The sequence below is a fragment of the Rhinichthys klamathensis genome, unplaced genomic scaffold (assembly GCF_029890125.1).
Source record: "Rhinichthys klamathensis goyatoka isolate OS25496 unplaced genomic scaffold, OSU_Roscu_1.1 h1tg000019l_1, whole genome shotgun sequence".
Taxonomy (NCBI): Eukaryota; Metazoa; Chordata; class Actinopteri; order Cypriniformes; family Leuciscidae; genus Rhinichthys; species Rhinichthys klamathensis.
This window is the reverse complement of record NW_026606570.1, coordinates 6,095,421-6,115,000: the sequence shown is the minus strand read 5'-3', so window position 1 is coordinate 6,115,000 and position 19,580 is coordinate 6,095,421. Positions and strand designations below refer to the sequence as shown.

General features: G+C 38.9%; 2 protein-coding genes across 3 annotated transcripts; one reads left to right on the top strand and one right to left on the bottom strand.

The window, feature by feature from the left end:
* Positions 1-537: 537 nt before the first annotated feature.
* nrarpb (NOTCH regulated ankyrin repeat protein b) lies at positions 538-1,464 on the top strand. Its single transcript, XM_056237247.1, has one exon. The coding sequence runs from the start codon at positions 778-780 to the stop codon at positions 1,111-1,113; it is 336 nt and encodes a 111-aa protein (XP_056093222.1). The 5' UTR covers positions 538-777; the 3' UTR covers positions 1,114-1,464.
* Positions 1,465-14,098: 12,634 nt separating this feature from the next.
* lcn15 (lipocalin 15) lies at positions 14,099-18,075 on the bottom strand. Of its 2 annotated transcripts, none has more exons than XM_056237211.1 (7): positions 17,816-18,075; positions 16,782-16,924; positions 16,573-16,649; positions 15,805-15,915; positions 15,611-15,712; positions 15,308-15,332; positions 14,099-14,483 (listed from the first exon to the last, which is right to left on the bottom strand). In XM_056237211.1, exons 1-7 carry the CDS (start codon positions 17,915-17,917, stop codon positions 14,339-14,341), a joined length of 705 nt encoding a protein of 234 aa, XP_056093186.1. In that variant the 5' UTR covers positions 17,918-18,075; the 3' UTR covers positions 14,099-14,338. The 2 variants fall into 2 exon arrangements, with proteins under 2 accessions (XP_056093186.1, XP_056093193.1); XM_056237218.1 differs by having other exon boundaries at positions 14,390-14,639.
* Between the last annotated feature and the right edge of the window lie 1,505 nt (positions 18,076-19,580).

Below are 19,580 nucleotides of genomic sequence, written 5' to 3'. Positions count from 1 at the left end.
GATAGATAGATAGATAGATAGATAGATAGATAGATTCACGTTTTTAATTCAAAGGGGTTAAAATGCAATTAAAATGAATATACTTTAAAAATTTAGACTGGAATTAAGATTATGTGAACTTGGCAGACAGTCAGACGGATAGTCTCAAGTTTTTTGGTATTTATTTTTATTGTTTATTTATCTGCAGCGTTTTTCTCTGTATTTCCCCTTTGGTTGGTAAGGAACATTAACAATACAATGCAGTCTGCTAAAAAGCAGCCTATGAAACGAACACAGTCTCCGCCCCTAAAAGACGAATTTCATGACGGGCTATTGTTATTCAAATGAGCCGCAACAGGAGGAATCTAGTCTGTCAGGAGGAGTATACAGTCAGAACACAGCGCGCGGAGCTGGAGGCAATTCAACACCCGCTCGTGGGAACCACCAAGGTAAAGCACTTAATATATTGATTGCAACAATGTTTTCCGCCAATATTTTGCATCTGCAAACATTAAATAACAGTAAATACATTTTCTATTAGGAACAGATATTGGAGCACCACATGCCGGACTATTGAAATCCCCAGCTCCTGCTTTAAGGACCGTATGACATTTTTATAATATCGGCGGAAAACCTAAACTGGGGGATTTTGCGAATACCTTGGAGCTTGGTCTATGAATTATTAAGTTCCATTACTGACCTGGTTAACGTTCGCTGAGGTATTTCGGAGTTTGGAGGAAGACCTGGCTCATTATCTTCTCTCAGAAACAGAAACGAAGGGGTCTACCTGTTGAAACCATGAGTCAGGCGGACATGACTTGCTCTGCGCGTCAAAGAGTGTTTCAGGAAGCGCTCAGGAAGGGCAATACTAAGGAACTTCATTCTCTCTTGCAAAACATGACAAACTGTGAATTTAACGTGAACTCTTTCGGACCCGAGGGACAGACGGCGCTGCATCAGTCCGTGATCGATGGCAACTTGGAGTTAGTAAAGCTACTGGTGAAGTTTGGTGCAGACATCCGTCTGGCCAACAGAGATGGATGGAGTGCTCTGCACATAGCAGCATTTGGTGGACATCAAGACATCGTTCTTTACCTCATTACACGGGCGAAGTACTCATCAAGCGCGCTCTGAGGCAATCAAAGAAAATCTGACGCTGTACCTTTAAGCCTATATATTTGACCCCTTTGTGCCAAAGTAAAAGACAGCTTGTTTGTGATGTAATGTGTTTAGGTAATTGATTTAATATCGGTAGGCACATGATTCAAATCCAAAAGGCTTTTTTTTTTTAATATATATGTTGGGTTGGTACAATGTCATGGATGTGGTTTGCCAACTTTTGATGCATGATGAAAATGAATGATCACTGTGTTATTTATAGATTGTTTTTGGAAGATAACAAATTGAACAGTCGGATCAAAGTAAGAAAGCTGATACTTGGTTGGTGGTCCTACAGAATGACTAGACTCAGGGTGCGAATTATGGAGGGTTATAAGACCCCCCCCCCCCCTCTTTTTACATATATTTCAAACAATATCAGTAGCCTATCAGTTCATTATCGAACAGTGAATTTACAAAACACAACTACTGTCATTATTGATCCCTTTATTATAGACGTTCACCTCCGATAGTTCACAAAATGTTTGTTTTGTTTTAAACACATCTTTAATTAATTTGACGCTTAGCTACTAAATACATGCGAGACCAACAAAATTATTGACAGGCATTCCTTCAGAAAGTCGACCCCCGAGTCAATGAATAATTCGCACACTGACTAGACTGACATAAATATTCCTGTATAGAATTACATTATGTACACATTCTCTCAGCATATTGTCTAAAACAGGGACTGATGTCTGATACCTCAACTGTAATGCATTATAATGGTGACATTGCAATGTTGGTCATCAAGTTTAGTATCATACTAGTAGCCTATCTATTCACCATTCAGGATCACTCACCTCTTGAACTGATATATATTAATGCTAACACTTAGCCCGGACACTACCAAATATGATTTTATTTTGGCACTGTTGTGTCGTAATTGTTATGGAGTTCCCATGTGAACTGAGTTTCTGACACTAAACTTTTTTTTTTTTTTTGGTGCTGATCCACACATTTCAAGCCTGTTTTTTGATCCACACATTTCAAGCCAGTAAACATTACTTTACTGTTTTGTAATTCAGAGGTTGAGCAAATCCATAGATCAGTGTATAGACTGCACTGTCCTAAAGCACATTGGACTCGTCTTCTTATACCCCTTGCCAACTCAGGCAAGATGTGATAAGGTTTAAATGTGTTGTGACTTCTGGAACGCTTCAATGCCAGTATGAAAATATGCATCGCTTATACTTGAGAATGTTTTAAATATTGCACTGATGGCTGTTTTATGAGTTGTTGGTGTCAAGCCAACTTTGAAAGATTCTATTTTTCTAAATGGAAAAACAATTCTTATTGTATGGAAGCTCCAGGGTGGTTTTCACTCATTCTTATCAAAGGCATTTATATGCCAAATGAATTGAATTACTTTATATGTATAATTATGTAACACACTCTGCTTAAATGTCCCTCCATAAGTAATGTCAAACATATTCTAGACTATAACAACTTTTGACATAATGGAAGAACATATAAGTAAAGTGTTCAGAAAAAAAAAAAAACTCTTGGAGCACTTCTTATATCCGAAGTCCCATCCTCCTCTTTTTAGGGGGATGCTATGGTAAAACCAGTGTAACAAGAAGTTGCACAATGCACAAGTCTTTACTTGATAATGCCATAACATTTATGACATAAAAGTAAAAGTAACTTCTTTGATTGAGATAAAAGTCAAATGACTGTGATTTTTTGGACCAACTTTTGAGATATTTTCATCAAAGAGAAGTTTGGAAAAAGCCTCTCATAATGATTTGTCTTTTGTGAATTGTTATTTTGTTGTGTTTTTATATATGTTTAGCTGTTTGTTTATGTTTTGAACGATGTAAGTGGTCATATTTCAAATATATTACTTGCTGTATTTTGTACGTTATGTACAAAGGCATTTTAGATATTAAATTCTGTGGTTTTAAGAAAATTACTGGTGTAATGCATAGACTTGCGCATGACTCTCCTGAATATTATTGTTCCTTGATTAAGCCTCTTCCTGTTCCTCAGGTATAGCAGAGCCATAGGGTTGCTCAGTATTTCCAAGAAACACAAGTGTTGTGACAAATGAACTGTGAAGCACATATAGGGATGCAGTTAGTCTAAATAAGTTTCTTTATAGATATATGCCTTACATATTTTACAGAGAAACATGTTCCATATAGCCGTAGCATGTAGCATTTAGCTCCACAGTAAACACCAGTTTGGCTGCAAATAAATGAACTAGTTAAAACAAGTCCACATTAACCTTTAATACAAACCATGTGAAAAAGACATGTGCTTAATAGTACTGTGTACGTGCAGAGTACTTCAAATCTTATCAATATATTTAAAAAAAAACTGCTCTTGCAGATAATGTGACATTAATGAAACTAAAGACCACACATATATATATATATATATATATATATATATATATATATATATATATATATATATATATATATATACACTTTATAAATAGAGTACACCTTCATGTTTCTTAACACACCTAAGTAAACTTTTAAAAAGTGCACTTTGCAGTAATAAACATTATAAAGTTTTACTTTAAAGTAAATTTGAAATATTTTTTTTCCAAGGACTACACTTATTTTGATGTGTTAAAAAAACTAAAGCACATGTATAGTACTTATACCTGTAATATGTTATTTGATGTTATATTTAGTTAATATATTTTAAATGTACTAAGTCGCAACTTCATCATTACAAATGTGTAATTAAAAATATAATTTAAATTTAATACATGATATACAAGTTTAAATAGAATGACATTTAAGTATATTTTACTTTACCATGAATGCCTGTCAATACATTCAACAGTAGGGGAGAGCGGGGCACAACACTTTTTGACTTTCTCTGTTTGTGTAAATTCACTTAGGGTTCAGAGTATTTATTTTTTCCCAAATTAATTTTCCACATGTCTAGTACAATTATGTGCTTTTGTTTCATTAATACAGTGTATGCTTTTTTTCTTGATTTACCCTGAAAGAATGGAAGTGAAATGTGACAACGCCCCATAGGTGGGGGATGTTGTAACATGTGAGGGGCACATTGTAACATAACCAACATAACCATATGACAGATTAAAATGTTATCTGATCCTACAAAAAAAATATACAAGACAAACCAAAATATTTTGTCAATAAAATACAATTATTAACTTTTTCATATAAAATAATGGCATTTTTAAATAATTATAAATAAAGTATTTTTTGAGTTTGACAACACACAACAAAACAGAGCTATACAGCATAGTTCAAAACATAATATTTAATAATTTCTGAACATTGACTCTCAGTCTTTATTCACTTTTTTCTCATGGTTTCTCAATATAATTCATAAAAGTAGAATAGAATAGCATAGTTCTAGGGGCTCATTGTAACGCAGTGTTACAGCATGCCCCACCTGCGCAACTGTGATTTAAACCCGGCTAGTGATATAGTTAAAGAACTATATCAACTGTTAAATAACAGATATAAGATTAAAATAATATCAGATTTGTCTAATTTTAAATAAACACACCTACAAAACAAAAAACTGATGAAAAATGTACCTAAGAAATTTACTTTTGCTCTACTTAAATAAATGTTCAGTGATTTAATCCGAAGATTTTTTTAATTGTGTCACATTATCTTCTCTATATAGTGTACTATGATATGGCAACTAATAAATACACTAAGTTTGGTCATGCTGGCATGTGTGGAAAGTTTTAAACCATGTGTGTTACAAGTATACTGTAGCCCCGCGGTTGTGCCCCGCTCACCACAGGTTAACCATATTTCAAAGACAATAGAAGTCATTTAAAGATACCTACTTAAGTTGGTCAAAAAGCATTCTAAAGTTCAGCTACTTGCATTTAATTTAAATTTTAATTAGAATACATTTCATTTAATTGTACATATCAAGCAATTAAGTGTCCAAAAACATTACATTCAGTTGGCACATATTATTTTAAAGTATATACTTCCAACGCTTAAGTACTCTTTTTAAAAACATGATAACGTTGTTTTTCACAAGGTAATACAGACTTCCACCAGTTTTATATAGTTAAAGGAATTACATGCAATTTCTTTGTTAGAATACTTATCTCCCACATTTGAAACACAGTTTCAGCTTAATCTGGAACTTGAACTCTGAAAATGTCAATTCAGCAAATAAGTTACACATTTGTAGGCTACATGTCTGTGTCCCGGTTGCATTTCCATAGATGGCTAATAGGCTACCGTGTGATATCAGCTGAATGAATTACCACCATTATATGTATACAGCCAATGCTATATGCAACATGTAGCCAAGCAAGCCCAATCATGCTAGCAACCTAAAGAGCAGGGGATTGTTACTGTTAAAGCTGATAATTTGTGTCAATGTAACCTAATTACTGGTTAGGGGATTATGGGTAAGGATGTTAGAATTGCCATGTGTTTCCTTCACTACACTGAGTACAAAAAAAACATTTAGTATAGTGTTGTCTGAGGATACTTAAGGGTAATAATGCAACCACTCACATTTTTTTATATTGTTATATTCAACATTCTATGAGCTGAGTGACACAATTATTTTGTGAGTTCTGATTAAATCAAGAGAATAACTTTATTTAGCACACTAAAATTTCATCACAGATGTTCTAGTATTGCATCAGTTGTTTATGAATAAGTAAAAAAAAGTAGTTCACTTGTAGTTCACTCTTAAACATACTGCTTACATTGCATTTTTCTGCCCAAATCACGCTCTCATGCCTCCAACTTTTAGTCCCTCCATTGACAGAAGGGGCAAAAGACAGATAGCGAGAGAGACAGGTGGCCAGGCCAATCCTTGCATGCCCTCTGCTCCTTTTAACTTTCTTTCACTATTTCACTCCATTTTGTGTGCTCTAGCTCGCAGTGACAAGCCGCCCCATTCACGCGCCCATTCTTCTCTCCTCTTCTCTTTTGTTTGTCCAGTTCAACTCTGTGCGCCTCTATTCATTCCCCAGACGGCCCACCATTGACGGGAGCCCCTGCCTAAGTCACACTGCCCGACCCGGACCCCCTCCCTTCACACACACTCACACACACACGCACAGCTCTGCAGCTGCTATGGTAATGAGAGAGGGGACAAGCAAGGGAGAAGGCTGGAGAGAACAGAAAGAGAAAGGAAGATCCTTCTCATGCAACTCAATAACCAGTGGCCCTGTTTTTTTTTTTTACAAATGGAAAATCCGTCTACCTCCTTTTCTTCTTCCCTCCTGTCGGTTTCCCACCCTGCTCCCTTCGTCCTTCCCCTCCCCTAGCCTCCACACCTCCTCTCCTGACCTCCTCTTTCTCATTCAAATCCATTTCACACCATGCCCTGAAAAGGGATGTTCAAAGGTGTGTAAAGTAACCCTGAACCAACCCTTCAGGCCTGAGAAAGCTGCACTGTTTATATGTATGCACTTGCATGCATGTTGGCCTCAATGTGCAATTGTGTGCATTTTTAGACTGTATGCTTGTTTCATACTCAAACAGAGGTTTTTATTGCATTCGATAATGGGTTAAAATATCAAAGCAAATGGCATATAGATGTAGCATACTGATATGTGAAGTCAAACAGGTATCCTATCAGAAGGTGTAGCTCGTTGGTTACGCTTTATTTTGATGGTCTACTTTAGACATTTTACTAACTATGATGAGTAACTTTGCAACTACATGTCAACTAACTCTCGATAGAGTGTTAGTAGGCTGTAGTAGACTGTTATGTTAGGGTTGGGTGTTAGGGTTCAGGTTAGTAAAAAATGTTGACTTGTAGTTGCAAAGTTACTTTTACTTTTAAAGTTACTTTACATGACGTCACCATTTTTGCAAATTCGTGTTTTTGTAGTTTATAACTGTATCGTTTTCAAAAACGTGCACTTTGAAACCCGTTTTAAAAAACGTGTTTTTGTGTAAATTAATGCCCAAAACAGATAAAAACGTCTCTGTTATTAGTTGGAATGGTGTTGTTTAAACGGTCCCTTGGAGTAACAATAAGAGAGAGGTACACTGCTGTTCAAAAGTTTGGGATCAGTAAGATTTTTTTAAATGTTTTTAAAAGAAGTCTCTTCTGCTCATCAAAGTATTTGATCCAAAATACAGTAAAAACAGAAATATTATGAAATATTTTCACAATTTAAAATAACTGTTTTCTATTTGAATATATTTTAAAATGTAATTTATTCCTGTGAAGCAAAGCTGAATTTTCAGCATTATTACTCCAGTCTTCAGTGTCACATGATCCTTCACAAATCATTCTAATATGCTGATTTGCTGCCCAAGAAACGTCTAGGTTACTAATGTAACCCCTGTTCCCTGAAGGAGGGAACAGAGACGTCAGTGACTGATGAATTGGGATCTCACCTGAGTGCCCAATCACCTTCAAGTGGTAACAGAACTAGCCAATGCACATATACTTACAATAAGTTTTTTGCTGAGGAGGCGAGACGGGGTCCCGGCCGCCAGCAGGGGTACAGTAGTTGTGGTCCTTCAGGGAACGAGAGTTACATTAGTAACCTAGACTTTCCCTATCAGTCAGTCACGTTCGACGTTAACGTCAGTGACTGACGAATTGAGATCACTATGGAAGGCACCAAAACTGCTGCCCCTTCCAGCACCCTGAGTAAGCCAGCTGGTCGCCCCGCACCTGTTTTTTTGGGCGGAAGTAGGACAGGGCTGTGCACAGAGAATGTCAATCACTTCGGAGACCACATCCTGCCCATAGGGAGGTAACATGGGGTTACACATATGGACTGACCGTCAGGGTATGCTAAGACGATGGCATCCACTATCCAGTGGGCCATCCTCTGTTTGGAGACAGCCTTTCCCTTCTGCTGTCCTCCATAGCAGACAAAGAGCTGTTGTGAGGTTCTAAAGCTCTGTGTGCGGTCCACGTACAAACGCTAGGCACGAACAGGACACAGCAATGCAACCTGGTCCCTAAAAGGAGTGGTGGGAAGTTTGGGCACGTATCCGGGCCGAGGTCTCAGGATGAATGACATGAGAGTTAGCCGGCCTGAATTCCAGGCACGCTTTGTCGACCGAAAATGCCTGCTGGTCCTCCACCCTCTTAATGGATGTGAGCGCAGTCAGGAGCGTTGTCTTAAGAGACAGGATTTTTTTCCACTTCAGGGCTCAAAGGGTGCTCTCTGTAAGGCCATCAGTACCAAGGAGAGGTCCCAAGAGGGGATGAGGCGTGGTCGAGGAGGATTTAACGTCCTGGCGCCTCTCAGGAACCTGATGATTAGGTGTGTTTCCAGAGGGACTTACCGTCTACAGCATCATGGTGTGCAGCAATAGCCGCTACATACACTTTCAGGGTGGAGGGAGACAGAATTCGCTCCAACCCATCTTGCAGGAAGGAAAGCATGACATTAACAATCCATCTACGGGGATATTCCCTCCAGGAAGAACACCAATCAACGAAGAGGTTCCACTTCAAAGCATAAGGCGTAAGCGCCTCGTAGAGGGGGCTCTAGCTGAAGCCATAGTGTCAACTACCACTGGGGGTAGGCCACTTAAGTCCGGGTGCCAGATTGTGCCCCGTCCATAAGAAAGCAGGTCCTTCCTCAGGGGAATCCGCCAGGGAGGGGCTGTCGAAAGGAGCATGAGTTCTGGGAACCAGTTCCGGGTGGGCCTGTACGGCGCAACCATCGAGACCTGCTCCCCATCCTCCCTGACCTTGCACAGTGTCTGTGGAGCAGGCTCACTGGGGGAAACGCGTACTTGCGTAGGTCCCAGGGCCAGCTGTGTGCCAGTGTATCCATGGGTTGTCTCAGAGGTTGCGAACAGATCTACATGAACGACCCGAAGCATTCCCAAATCAGCTGGACTGTCTGGGGGTGGAGTCTCCATTCCTCCCTGGACGAATGCTGTCGTGAGAGCTCGTCGGCTCACCCGGGATGTCCATGGCACAAAACGACCTGAGTCGCTTCTGACTCCACAGGAGGAGATGGAGGAGGAGGAGACATACCCAGGGGAGTGTAGACCACCTTGGCGTTTGATGTACGAAACGGTCGAGGTGTTTTCCGTCCTGACCAGCACATGCTTGCCCCGCAGTGACGGCAGAAACCGGTGCAGGGCAATGTGTACTGCTAGCAACTCGAGGCAGGAGACAGGAGACACTCCACTGTCCAGGAGCCAGAGGCTGCTTGCCTGTCGCATACAGCAGCCCAGCCTGTACTGGAAGCATCTGTTGAGACAACAACATGCCTGGACACTTGTACTAGGGGAACACCTGCCCATAGAAAAGCAAGGTCTGACCACGGGGTGAAAGTCTGGCAACAAACTGTGGTGATTTCCACCCGGTGTGTTCCGCGGTGCCATGCCCATCTCGGGACCCGGTCATGAAGCCAGTGCTGAAGCGATCTCAAATGAAGCAATCCGAGCGGCGTGACTGCGGCTATGAATGCCATTTGCCCCAGGAGCCTGTGAAATAATTTTAGTGGAAGCGCTATCCTGCTCTTGAACGAATTCAAGCAGTTCAGCACTGACTTGGCACGTTTGTTCGTGAGGCGAGCTGTAATTTCGAACGAGTCCAACTCCATACAGAGAAAAGAGATTCTCTGCACAGGGGAGAGTTTGCTCCTTTCCTTGTTGACCCGAAGCCCCAAACAGCTGAGGTGCGTAAGCACCATGTCCCCGTGTTCGCATAACTGACCAGTCAGTTACCAGTCATCTAGATAGTTGAGGATGCGAATGCCCGGCTATCTTTGTAAAGACGCGGGGTAACAAGGACAGACCGAAGGGGGGGACCTTGTACTGGTATGCCCGTCCCTCGAACGCAGAAACGGTCTGTGTCGGTGTAGGATTGAGCCATGAAAATAAATATGCTTCCTTCAGGTCGATCTCTGCAAACCAATCTTGGCTGCTACCAATCCAAGATCAGTTGTAACCTACCGCCTTTCTTGGGCACGATGAAGTATGGGCTTTAAAACCCTGATTTCATGTCGGCTGGAGGGACCGGCTCTATTGATTCCTTTACCAATAGGACTGCGATATCCGCACGTATGACAGAAGTATCCTTGACTTCCACTGAAGTAAACCAGGCGCTGCTGAACCTGGGGGGACGCTGGGCAAAATGAATCGCATAGCCGAGTTTGATCGTCCGCACGACCCAGCGAGACGGGCTGGTAAGCGTTAGCCAGGCTTATAGACACCGTGCAAAGGTGTATATCATTTTTGGCCAAGCTGTAATAAAAATAAATTATGAACTTTAATCCAACTTTTGTGAACTTATTGTTTTTAGTAAAATAAAACCTGTGTGAAGTTTAGTATTTTGTTCTTTCTTCAAATTTAAAACATTTTTAAAAATATAAAATATTTTACTCATATTTTGATGGTTTAATCAAACTTGTAGAGTCAGTAAAAACAAATATCCCCATCTACACATCACTTTTGGCCACTATGCAATGCATATTGTAATTGCAATATACACTCACCTAAAGGATTATTAGGAACACCTGTTCAATTTCTCATTAATGCAATTATCTAATCAACCAATCACATGGCAGTTGCTTCAATGCATTTAGGGGTGTGGTCCTGGTCAAGACAATCTCCTGAACTCCAAACTGAATGTCAGAATGGGAAAGAAAGGTGATTTAAGCAATTTTGAGCGTGGCATGGTTGTTGGTGCCAGACGGGCCGGTCTGAGTATTTTACAATCTGCTCAGTTACTGGGATTTTCACGCACAACCATTTCTAGGGTTTACAAAGAATGGTGTGAAAAGGGAAAAACATCCAGTATGCGGCAGTCCTGTGGGCGAAAATGCCTTGTTGATGCTAGAGGTCAGAGGAGAATGGGCCGACTGATTCAAGCTGATAGAAGAGCAACTTTGACTGAAATAACCACTCGTTACAACCGAGGTATGCAGCAAAGCATTTGTGAAGCCACAACACGCACAACCTTGAGGCGGATGGGCTACAACAGCAGAAGACCCCACTGGGTACCACTCATCTCCACTACAAATAGGAAAAAGAGGCTACAATTTGTAAGAGCTCGCCAAAATTGGACAGTTGAAGACTGGAAAAATGTTGCCTGGTCTGATGAGTCTCGATTTCTGTTGAGACATTCAGATGGTAGAGTCAGAATTTGGCGTAAACAGAATGAGAACATGGATCCATCATGCCTTGTTACCACTGTGCAGGCTGGTGGTGGTGGTTTAATGGTGTGGGGGATGTTTTCTTGGCACACTTTAGGCCCCTTAGTGCCAATTGGGCATCGTTTAAATGCCACGGCCTACCTGAGCATTGTTTCTGACCATGTCCATCCCTTTATGGCCACCATGTACCCATCCTCTGATGGCTACTTCCAGCAGGATAATGCACCATGTCACAAAGCTCAAATCATTTCAAATTGGTTTCTTGAACATGACAATGAGTTCACTGTACTAAAATGGCCCCCACAGTCACCAGATCTCAACCCAAGAGCATCTTTGGTATGTGGTGGAACGGGAGCTTTGTGCCCTGGATGTGCATCCCACAAATCTCCATCAACTGCAAGATGCTATCCTATCAATATGGGCCAACATTTCTAAAGAATGCCTTCAGCACCTTGTTGAATCAATGCCACGTAGAATTAAGGCAGTTCTGAAGGCGAAAGGGGGTCAAACACAGTATTGGTATGGTGTTCCTAATAATCCTTTAGGTGAGTGTATAATAATACGCAATTCAACAATTTTTATATGTAGGACATGCACTCACAAACAAAACAAAATAAAATAAGAACGAGCAAAAACAAGACTATCTAATAAAAACAAAAATCATAAAAATCATTGCAGTAATATTGATATAGGGAGTCGTAATATAACAAAACTAGCATGAAATATCTATGTATATAGTGTGTGTGTGTGTAGTGGGGAGTGGGGTAAACTGGGGGACTCTGCTGGCAGACAGCTGAGGGGCCCCATGCAGTCTGAACTGCACAGCTATTCGTCTTATGTCTGTGCACGGTGACCTGTTAGACCATGTGACATCTGCCTGGCTGCCAACACAGAAAAGAGATGCAGGAGTGCCCATATGGAGCCTCCTTTCTCCAAATACTGACACACAGTTTGGTCCAGAGTGTGTGTGTGTGTGTCTCATTTTGATTAATAAGCACAGACACACTCAGATGGGGTTACACATCTGTGAGGTAACAGGCGGAGGGGCCATGAGCGAAGCGATACATTTCATGAATGGCACCGCCGACAAAAATGTTTCATTTAAGTAACTTAAAACCACAGAAATGTGTGTGCTTGGAGTTTTTTCCCCCAGCGTTAATATAAGTGTTTAGGTGAGTAAAACATATGCAAAAGCATGCTTAAAATCATACATATCATTGAATGTCAAAGATGATGTTTTGGCACTAATGCATTTCAACCTAGAAATGTAGTTTTGAGATGTCACAGAGGTTGTGCATCCTCAAAATAATATGAAAAAAAATGTATGCACAAATGAAGCCCTTCTTATTAAGTGACATCTAGATTTTGAACTTTGAGACATGATTGTTTTAGAAACATCCATTGTGAGAAATCAGATCCAAGTTCATCAGTGGAACCTTAACAAATGAGGCGTTTATCTCCCCACCCCCCAGAAGAACAGAAAAGAATGGAAAGTTCTGTCGTCATTTACTCATGTCCTCATGTCTGTCCTCATGTCGTACCAAACCTGTATGATTTTATTTCTTCTGCCCAACATAAAAGATATATGTTTTAGAATACCTCAACAGTTTTTTGTCCATACAAAGTCAATGGGGTCCAAAACAACTAACTTTCATTGTAAAAAACACTGAGACATCTATCAAAATATCTTCTTTTGTGTCCATACAGGTTTGGAATGACATGATAGTGAAAAAATTATGACACAATTTTCTTTAGAAAAGCCCATTAACTATCAATTTAAGTGTTATGAAGGTTTACAGTGGAGGTCGAAATTTGTGTTCTGCTCCAGTGGTGTCAGATGTTAAATGACAGCGTTATAATGATGTTAAATTAATGTTCATCACCCTATGACATTAACCATTTACTGATATACTGTGTGGCTTACTGTATGTGCGTGCTACAAGTGTGCCTGCTTGCGCATGTATGTATGTATGTATATGCTAGCACATAATTATGGAGGATAAAGACCCAGTTGTACTAAGAGAAACTTCTGGGTTTGGAAGAGCAGAGCTGCTTTTCTGTTTGGCTGGCTTTGCTGAATGGAGCCATTCACAAGCCTCTAACCGCATGCTTTCTTTATCTTCATTGTTATCCCCCTCTTCCCTTCACCCACCGCAGCATAATGGCACTCCGTAAAAAGGGGTGAGGGAGCAGTCTGATAGGGAGGGAGGGGGGTAATTGGGTGAAAGTGGAGAGTGGGGGAGGGACATGTAAAGGGGTGGAAGGAGTAGAAAGGGACGGAGGACCCCAAAGAGGGGTATATGGTGACAGACAAAGGCCCAAACTGAGCCACGCATCATTTGTTGCTGACAAGTGATGATAGTAGAGGAATGCTTTTCAGGAACTAGTTAATTGATTGATTTACTAATTGAATGACTGATTAATTGGCTGCATTTTACAATATGATTTGACACAATGTTTACATAATCATCATCGCCAACATAACCATTATACATACATATATATGTGTGTGTGTGTGTGTATACATAGATTATTAATGATATATATATACACATCATCAGAGAATCCTGAAAAGAATGCACAACATTGATAATAGGAAATGTTAGCACAAAATCAGCATATTAGAATGATTTCTGAAGGATCATGTGACAGTGAACTGTAATGGCTGCTGAATATTCAGGAATCAATTACAATATAAAATAGTTATTTTAATTTAAATTATATTTTACAATATTATTGTTGTATTTTTATTAAAATAAATGCAGCCTTGTTGAGCATAATACTTGTTTTAAAAAAACATTTAAAAACTCTTGGATACTTTTGAATGGCATTGTATATATACACACACAAATGTGTAATATGCTTATTTATTTGTTTTGTGACATTGAATAGGCCTATTTGTTTAGTTTAATTGCAAAAAAACAACATTTTTATTATTCTTTTTGAAAATACAGTGGAATTGTAAAATGATCTAAATGATTTGACACAAATTTTCTGTAAACATTAAGCAAACAACCACACAAATGCATGTCCATTATCAGTAGCACTGCCTGTTAGGAAACATCAGTGTCAGGTGGATCAGAATTTTAACAGTGATGCTGGCTGGATACAACAGCTCCACCTGCTGGTTTACAGTTGTAGCACAAACTGCGTTACATTGACGATGTCATAGTGTTGCATTTCTCCAATGATTGTTTGCGTTAAAACAAACACAGTTCCCCAAATGTGTAACAAAACTGAATATATGTAACCCATGGTCTGACTCCACGGCTGGCTGAAAGATGGTGAAAGTATACAATTAGTTATAAAGTTCGCGTGTGTTACCGATAAAAACATCCTGTCCAATCACAATTTGGAAAGATTCTCAGTGGCAATGACTGACTGATTAACAGTTTGTGCAGATTTGTCCTCTCTGAATTCTGCTGTATTCCTGCAGATGAGTGAACAGTGGTGTATATTTTAGATTGGATAAAACAAGGCTTTTCATGGAGTTTACATCATTATCAACGTCACATAGACTCATGTATTTCAGCAACAGGGACACCGGGGCTAGTTGTCACAAGGGCTAGTAGCAATAATGTTTTGAAACATCAGCTACACAAACGTGTTTTTATAGTAGTGTTGTATGTTGTTTTAAAACATCAATTTCAAAACTTGTTGTTGCGAATAACAGCATCACTTCGATTTAGCCACTTTTCTGATATATTTACACTATATTACCAGTTAGGCTACTTTGTCTGTTATTGCTGAAACAACGAGAATACTTCCAACTGCCAAACACATCCACATCAGTTGAGTTTCTCCGAGCACCTCAAAGTGGTGTTTCGTTCCTGAATGAATCAGTATGTTTGAACGAATCATTTGATTCACTCATAAAGACGGTCACTTGTCGCCATCTACTGGCGTAAGGATGGAATAGTAAGCGTCACTAAGTGATAAACAGGTTTACCAGTCTACTGTGACAACATACCCAACTGTACATTAACTATATGTTATTTCCCGAGCAATAACGGTGGAATGTTTTGCTTTTTGTAGTCATATCTCTATACAGACAACTAGCCCCGGCCTCTCATATATGAGGAAGTGGTAAATCCATACCTTGGTTCTAGGATAGGGCAGGGATCTAAAAAACATTAAAAATGCATTACAAAACAACACATTAATGTAAAATTGTACAATTTAAAAATTGTAGATCAACATGATTCCTGTTAAGAGTGACTTGGTAGTTTTGTGTGCGCATGGTGTTTTGTTGATTTAGCAAACTTTAGAGGCCCTATTTAAGGTCACATAAACATTAAACATTAGCCCCAGTAGCTTATTCCTGTTTTTTTTTCTTTTCTGCTGTGTGGCAGTCTGACATAAACAGTTTATGATTTTACGTTATATCACATGCAAACTTACCAACATCTGTTGGGGCGATAATGGCCTCCTCAGAAAAGCCCAGAGATAAAGCAAAAGATCTAAATCTCTCAATTAGATCTGGTCTTAGTATGGATGACCGTCCTAGGAGCAATGTTTCTGACAAATTAGCATGCCTCAACAATATGTCCAAGACAGCATATGATACTTCTTTTACATCATCAGTTCAGACTTACCATAAAGAGCTACTTGAGTGTACTCTTTGTTCATGTTCTTGTATTTAAGGACCAAACTATAATCTGTGTAATTGGTCTCCACTATCGTGATGTCTTTTGTTGTCCTGTGCCCTTAACAAAAGGTCAGACACATCATGTCAATTTTAAATTAAGGGATTGTTTGTGATCTGTTTATGTTTGTGTAAATTTTATAAAGATGTGTATAGTAAAATTGAAGTACAGCAGTCAACATTTGAAGTGGATCAAGAAAGTTCTTCAAAGTTGTCCTAAGACAAGAACAGGCATTTTTAAAAAATGAATGTATAACTTTGATGAAAGGTTTTGATCCACTTCAAATGTTGACTACTATATACAAGTTTATAAAGTCATAGAGTGCAGCTAAAACCTATAGGCCTACTGAAAAAAATGGTATCTTAAAAATTGTAAGTAAAATATCATTTAATATCACTGAATCTAAATACATTAATTTATACAGACACATTTTTTTTATGGGTTAAAAAAAGGTAGAAATATTATTTTAAAGTAACAATCGCATTTTTACAATTTAGTATAATTTTATTCAGTTTTGCACTATATTCTCAAAATGCTGTATATAATAATTATTAAGAAATATCTTGTTATTTTTTTTCTGGTAGATCTGATGAAGGTTTAAATATATTTGAAAGTTTTTGAGAGTTGCTGATGTCAGTTCTGTGAACAATGACGCCATGTGATAAGAAACATGTGATGTAAGCACAAAGATGTTAGAGAAAGGAAATGAGAGCTTACTTTTGCTAAAGTAAGTGAACTCTCCAGGAACATCTGTCTTCTCGTATGAATAAACATTGACGGAGCATCCATATGGCCTGTTAGTTCAAAAATATACAGATTGTTAGCGCAGAGCTCAAATATTACATGTTTTACAATGTTGTCCCTTTGTTATTCGAGATGGTGGGATAATGTAAATATGAAACAATATCTTGTCCAAAATGATGCACCTCATGGTCCACATGGTTAGGTTCACATTTCCACCATTGCCATTTGGTACCAGAAGACCTTTAGAAACCTTCAGCTGGTTTTTGAACATTGCAAACAGCGCGGATTCATCTGCAAGTCCAATACGGTACCATTCACCTGCAAACTGACAGTAAAAGGAAGTAAAAAAGGGTTTGCAGTTCACTAAGTTTTCCAAGGGTTCTGTAGTACAGGCTGATGGTTATATAGCCTGTATAATTACTATTATTAAAGAAAATACAGTGCCTGAAAAAGAATTAGCTTTACATAATATGGTTCCATTTGTTAACATTATTAATTACATAATGTTAATTTCAACATTTACTAATAGATTCAAATAAGTGCATTGGTTTAATGGTCTTCAGCTGCTTCTTGAAAGATGTGATGGTTTTGGTAATGAGACCTTATTGTAAGGTGTTACCGAATTTGCCTTGTCATATTATTTCCTATTTCTAGAACTAACTAAATGTCTGCGGATTTTCAAACAAAATGTAATGTGGCACAAAGAGAAGCTGACACAATGCAGTATTCAATGTTAAGTTTAAGTTTCTTTCTGTAAACTCACATCACAACTAATACAGGAGTTATGAATATTTTTTACATCACGTTCAATATACTTCGAAACCACTCATTTTCATTCGTGTATCTGAATACTCTCAATAAAAAAATAGCAAAAACCTTTAGGGACACAACATTTTGTCACTGCAGTACCATTAAAAGGACAACTTTGTACCTTAAGGGTATTGCTACTCTATACTAAAATGCACCTTTTTGTGGTAAATAAGGTACAAAGTTGCCCTTTTATGGGTACTGCCCCAGAGACAAGCTGTTGTAACCCTAAAGGTACAATTCTTGCACATGTTTTTCTGACAGTGTAAGCTGATGTTAGGTAAACTTATATCCCACTGCAGGTCAACCTCTTCACTGTTTGAAACAAATATAATGCTGTGCACATTAAAAATTGAAAAGCATGCATTCAATGCTCAAACACCCCCAAAAATGATAAAATCATACTCACTTTCTCCAGATCAAAGTTGGGCTGAGGTTCAACAGGATGCTGTTTGTTGAAACCATGCGTCCCTAAAAACATACAAAGCAAAAGTGCTAATGCCAGATTCATGCTGAAAGTTCAAACACCTCTGTATGGAAATGCAAAACTAATGACATATCACAGGAGCGGTGGGGAAACTCCTGGGTTTATATTTGCCAACAGCAAGGCAATGTTTGTGAAGGACAGGAGCCCAGCCCCTATACACACAGTGCATGTGTACCGTCATCCTCCAGTTAACTGGAGACCAGCAGTGCAGACTTTTAAAACAGCAACAATTTTTGTATGTTAGAGAATCTGACATGAAATCACTGAAAAATGACAGAACAGAATACCGTAGGATTACAAAACATATTTGTCAGACATTCCTCTGGTGCATAACTATAGACATAATAGAAACACATAATGCTTTTTAAAAAAAAAAACAATCTTTGGACAACTCTGGTTTAAATGTTGTTCTACGGGGACAGACTGTGGGTGTAAGATGACCCTGGACTTTGACTTACACGGGCCCAACACAAACGTTACGACACCAATCTCTTCATTACAGTGTACACTGATGCAGAATTAAACAGAGATCTCTGAATACTCCTGAATACCTCTGCTTCTCAGACAGTGCATAATAACTTTATGCACATACTTTAAAAAATACAAGCACTGGATACTTCAAACAACAGCTGGAAGACTCTATTAATTTCACGAGTTCACACTTACATGGCCAGATAGAGTAAAGAGATTGCGTATTTGGCGTGGTGTCCGAGGGGAGGGCTCCGAGCTCGGAATTTGTCCTGAACTCAGAGTACTCCCCCATCCCTGGTTGGGATAGGGAGAATCGAGAGTGAGGAGTTGGGGTGGTGGAGGGATGCTGGAAAACTGTCGTGGGACAGAGGTAAGTCGGTTTTATATGTAGGCCTCCTCTCCTGCTGATTGGGTAGATTACCTGTACGTGCTCCTCCCGAAGTTTGTTGATAAAACATCATGAGACCACACAAGCTATGATGGATCATTGATGAACAACATCACTATACATGAAATGTCAAATAGTAACCACAAATAACTGGAACTGCATAAATAAAAAAAAAAAAAAAAAAAATTGACTTTAAGTTTATCAAGCGACGAGAATACTTTTTGTGCGCAAAAAACAAACAAAAATAACAACTTTATTCAACTATTCATTTCCTTCTCTGTGGGCCTCGAGATTTCACGTAGTGAAACTGCGCAACGCTTCTAGGTTGTACGTCACACGCATCACACACATGACCAGCGTTGGCCAATAGTGAGCCTACGTGCGACGTACAACACAGAAGCATTGCGCAGTTACACTACGTGAAATCTCACGGCCCACAGAGAAAGAAATGAATAGTTGAATAAAGTCTTTTTTTTTTTTTTTTTTTTACGCACAAAAAGTATTCTCGTCGCTTGATAAACTTAAAGATAGAGCCACTAGTCACTTGGACTATTTGAACGATGTCTTTAACTTTTCTGGGCCGGCCAGTTTCGATCCCTTAGAAGCCTATAGGAGTGAGACAGCTCTCAGATTTAATAAAAAATATCTTAATTTGTGTTCCGAAGATGAACGAAAGTCTTACGGGGTTGGAACAACATGAGGGTGAGTAATTACTGACAGAATTTTCATTTTGGGGTGAACTAACACTTTAAAATCACTATCTAGTACCAGACGGCATTCATTTTAATAAAAGTAATTCATTAGGGGGAAAAAAGGCAATTGACAAAT

What these genes read in the sequence shown, in the direction of transcription:
- nrarpb (XM_056237247.1), top strand. Translation starts at nt 778, where the DNA reads ATGAGTCAGGCGGACATGACTTGCTCTGCGCGTCAAAGAGTGTTTCAG.
- lcn15 (XM_056237211.1), bottom strand. Translation starts at nt 17,917, where the DNA reads ATGAATCTGGCATTAGCACTTTTGCTTTGTATGTTTTTAGGGACGCAT. An exon ending in CACTCAAGTAGCTCTTTATG is followed by an intron (nt 15,713 to 15,804) that starts GTAAGTCTGAAC and finishes CATTGCTCCTAG; the next exon opens with GACGGTCATCCATACTAAGA. An exon ending in TGCCCTATCCTAGAACCAAG is followed by an intron (nt 14,484 to 15,307) that starts GTATGGATTTAC and finishes ACCATCTTTCAG; the next exon opens with CCAGCCGTGGAGTCAGACCA.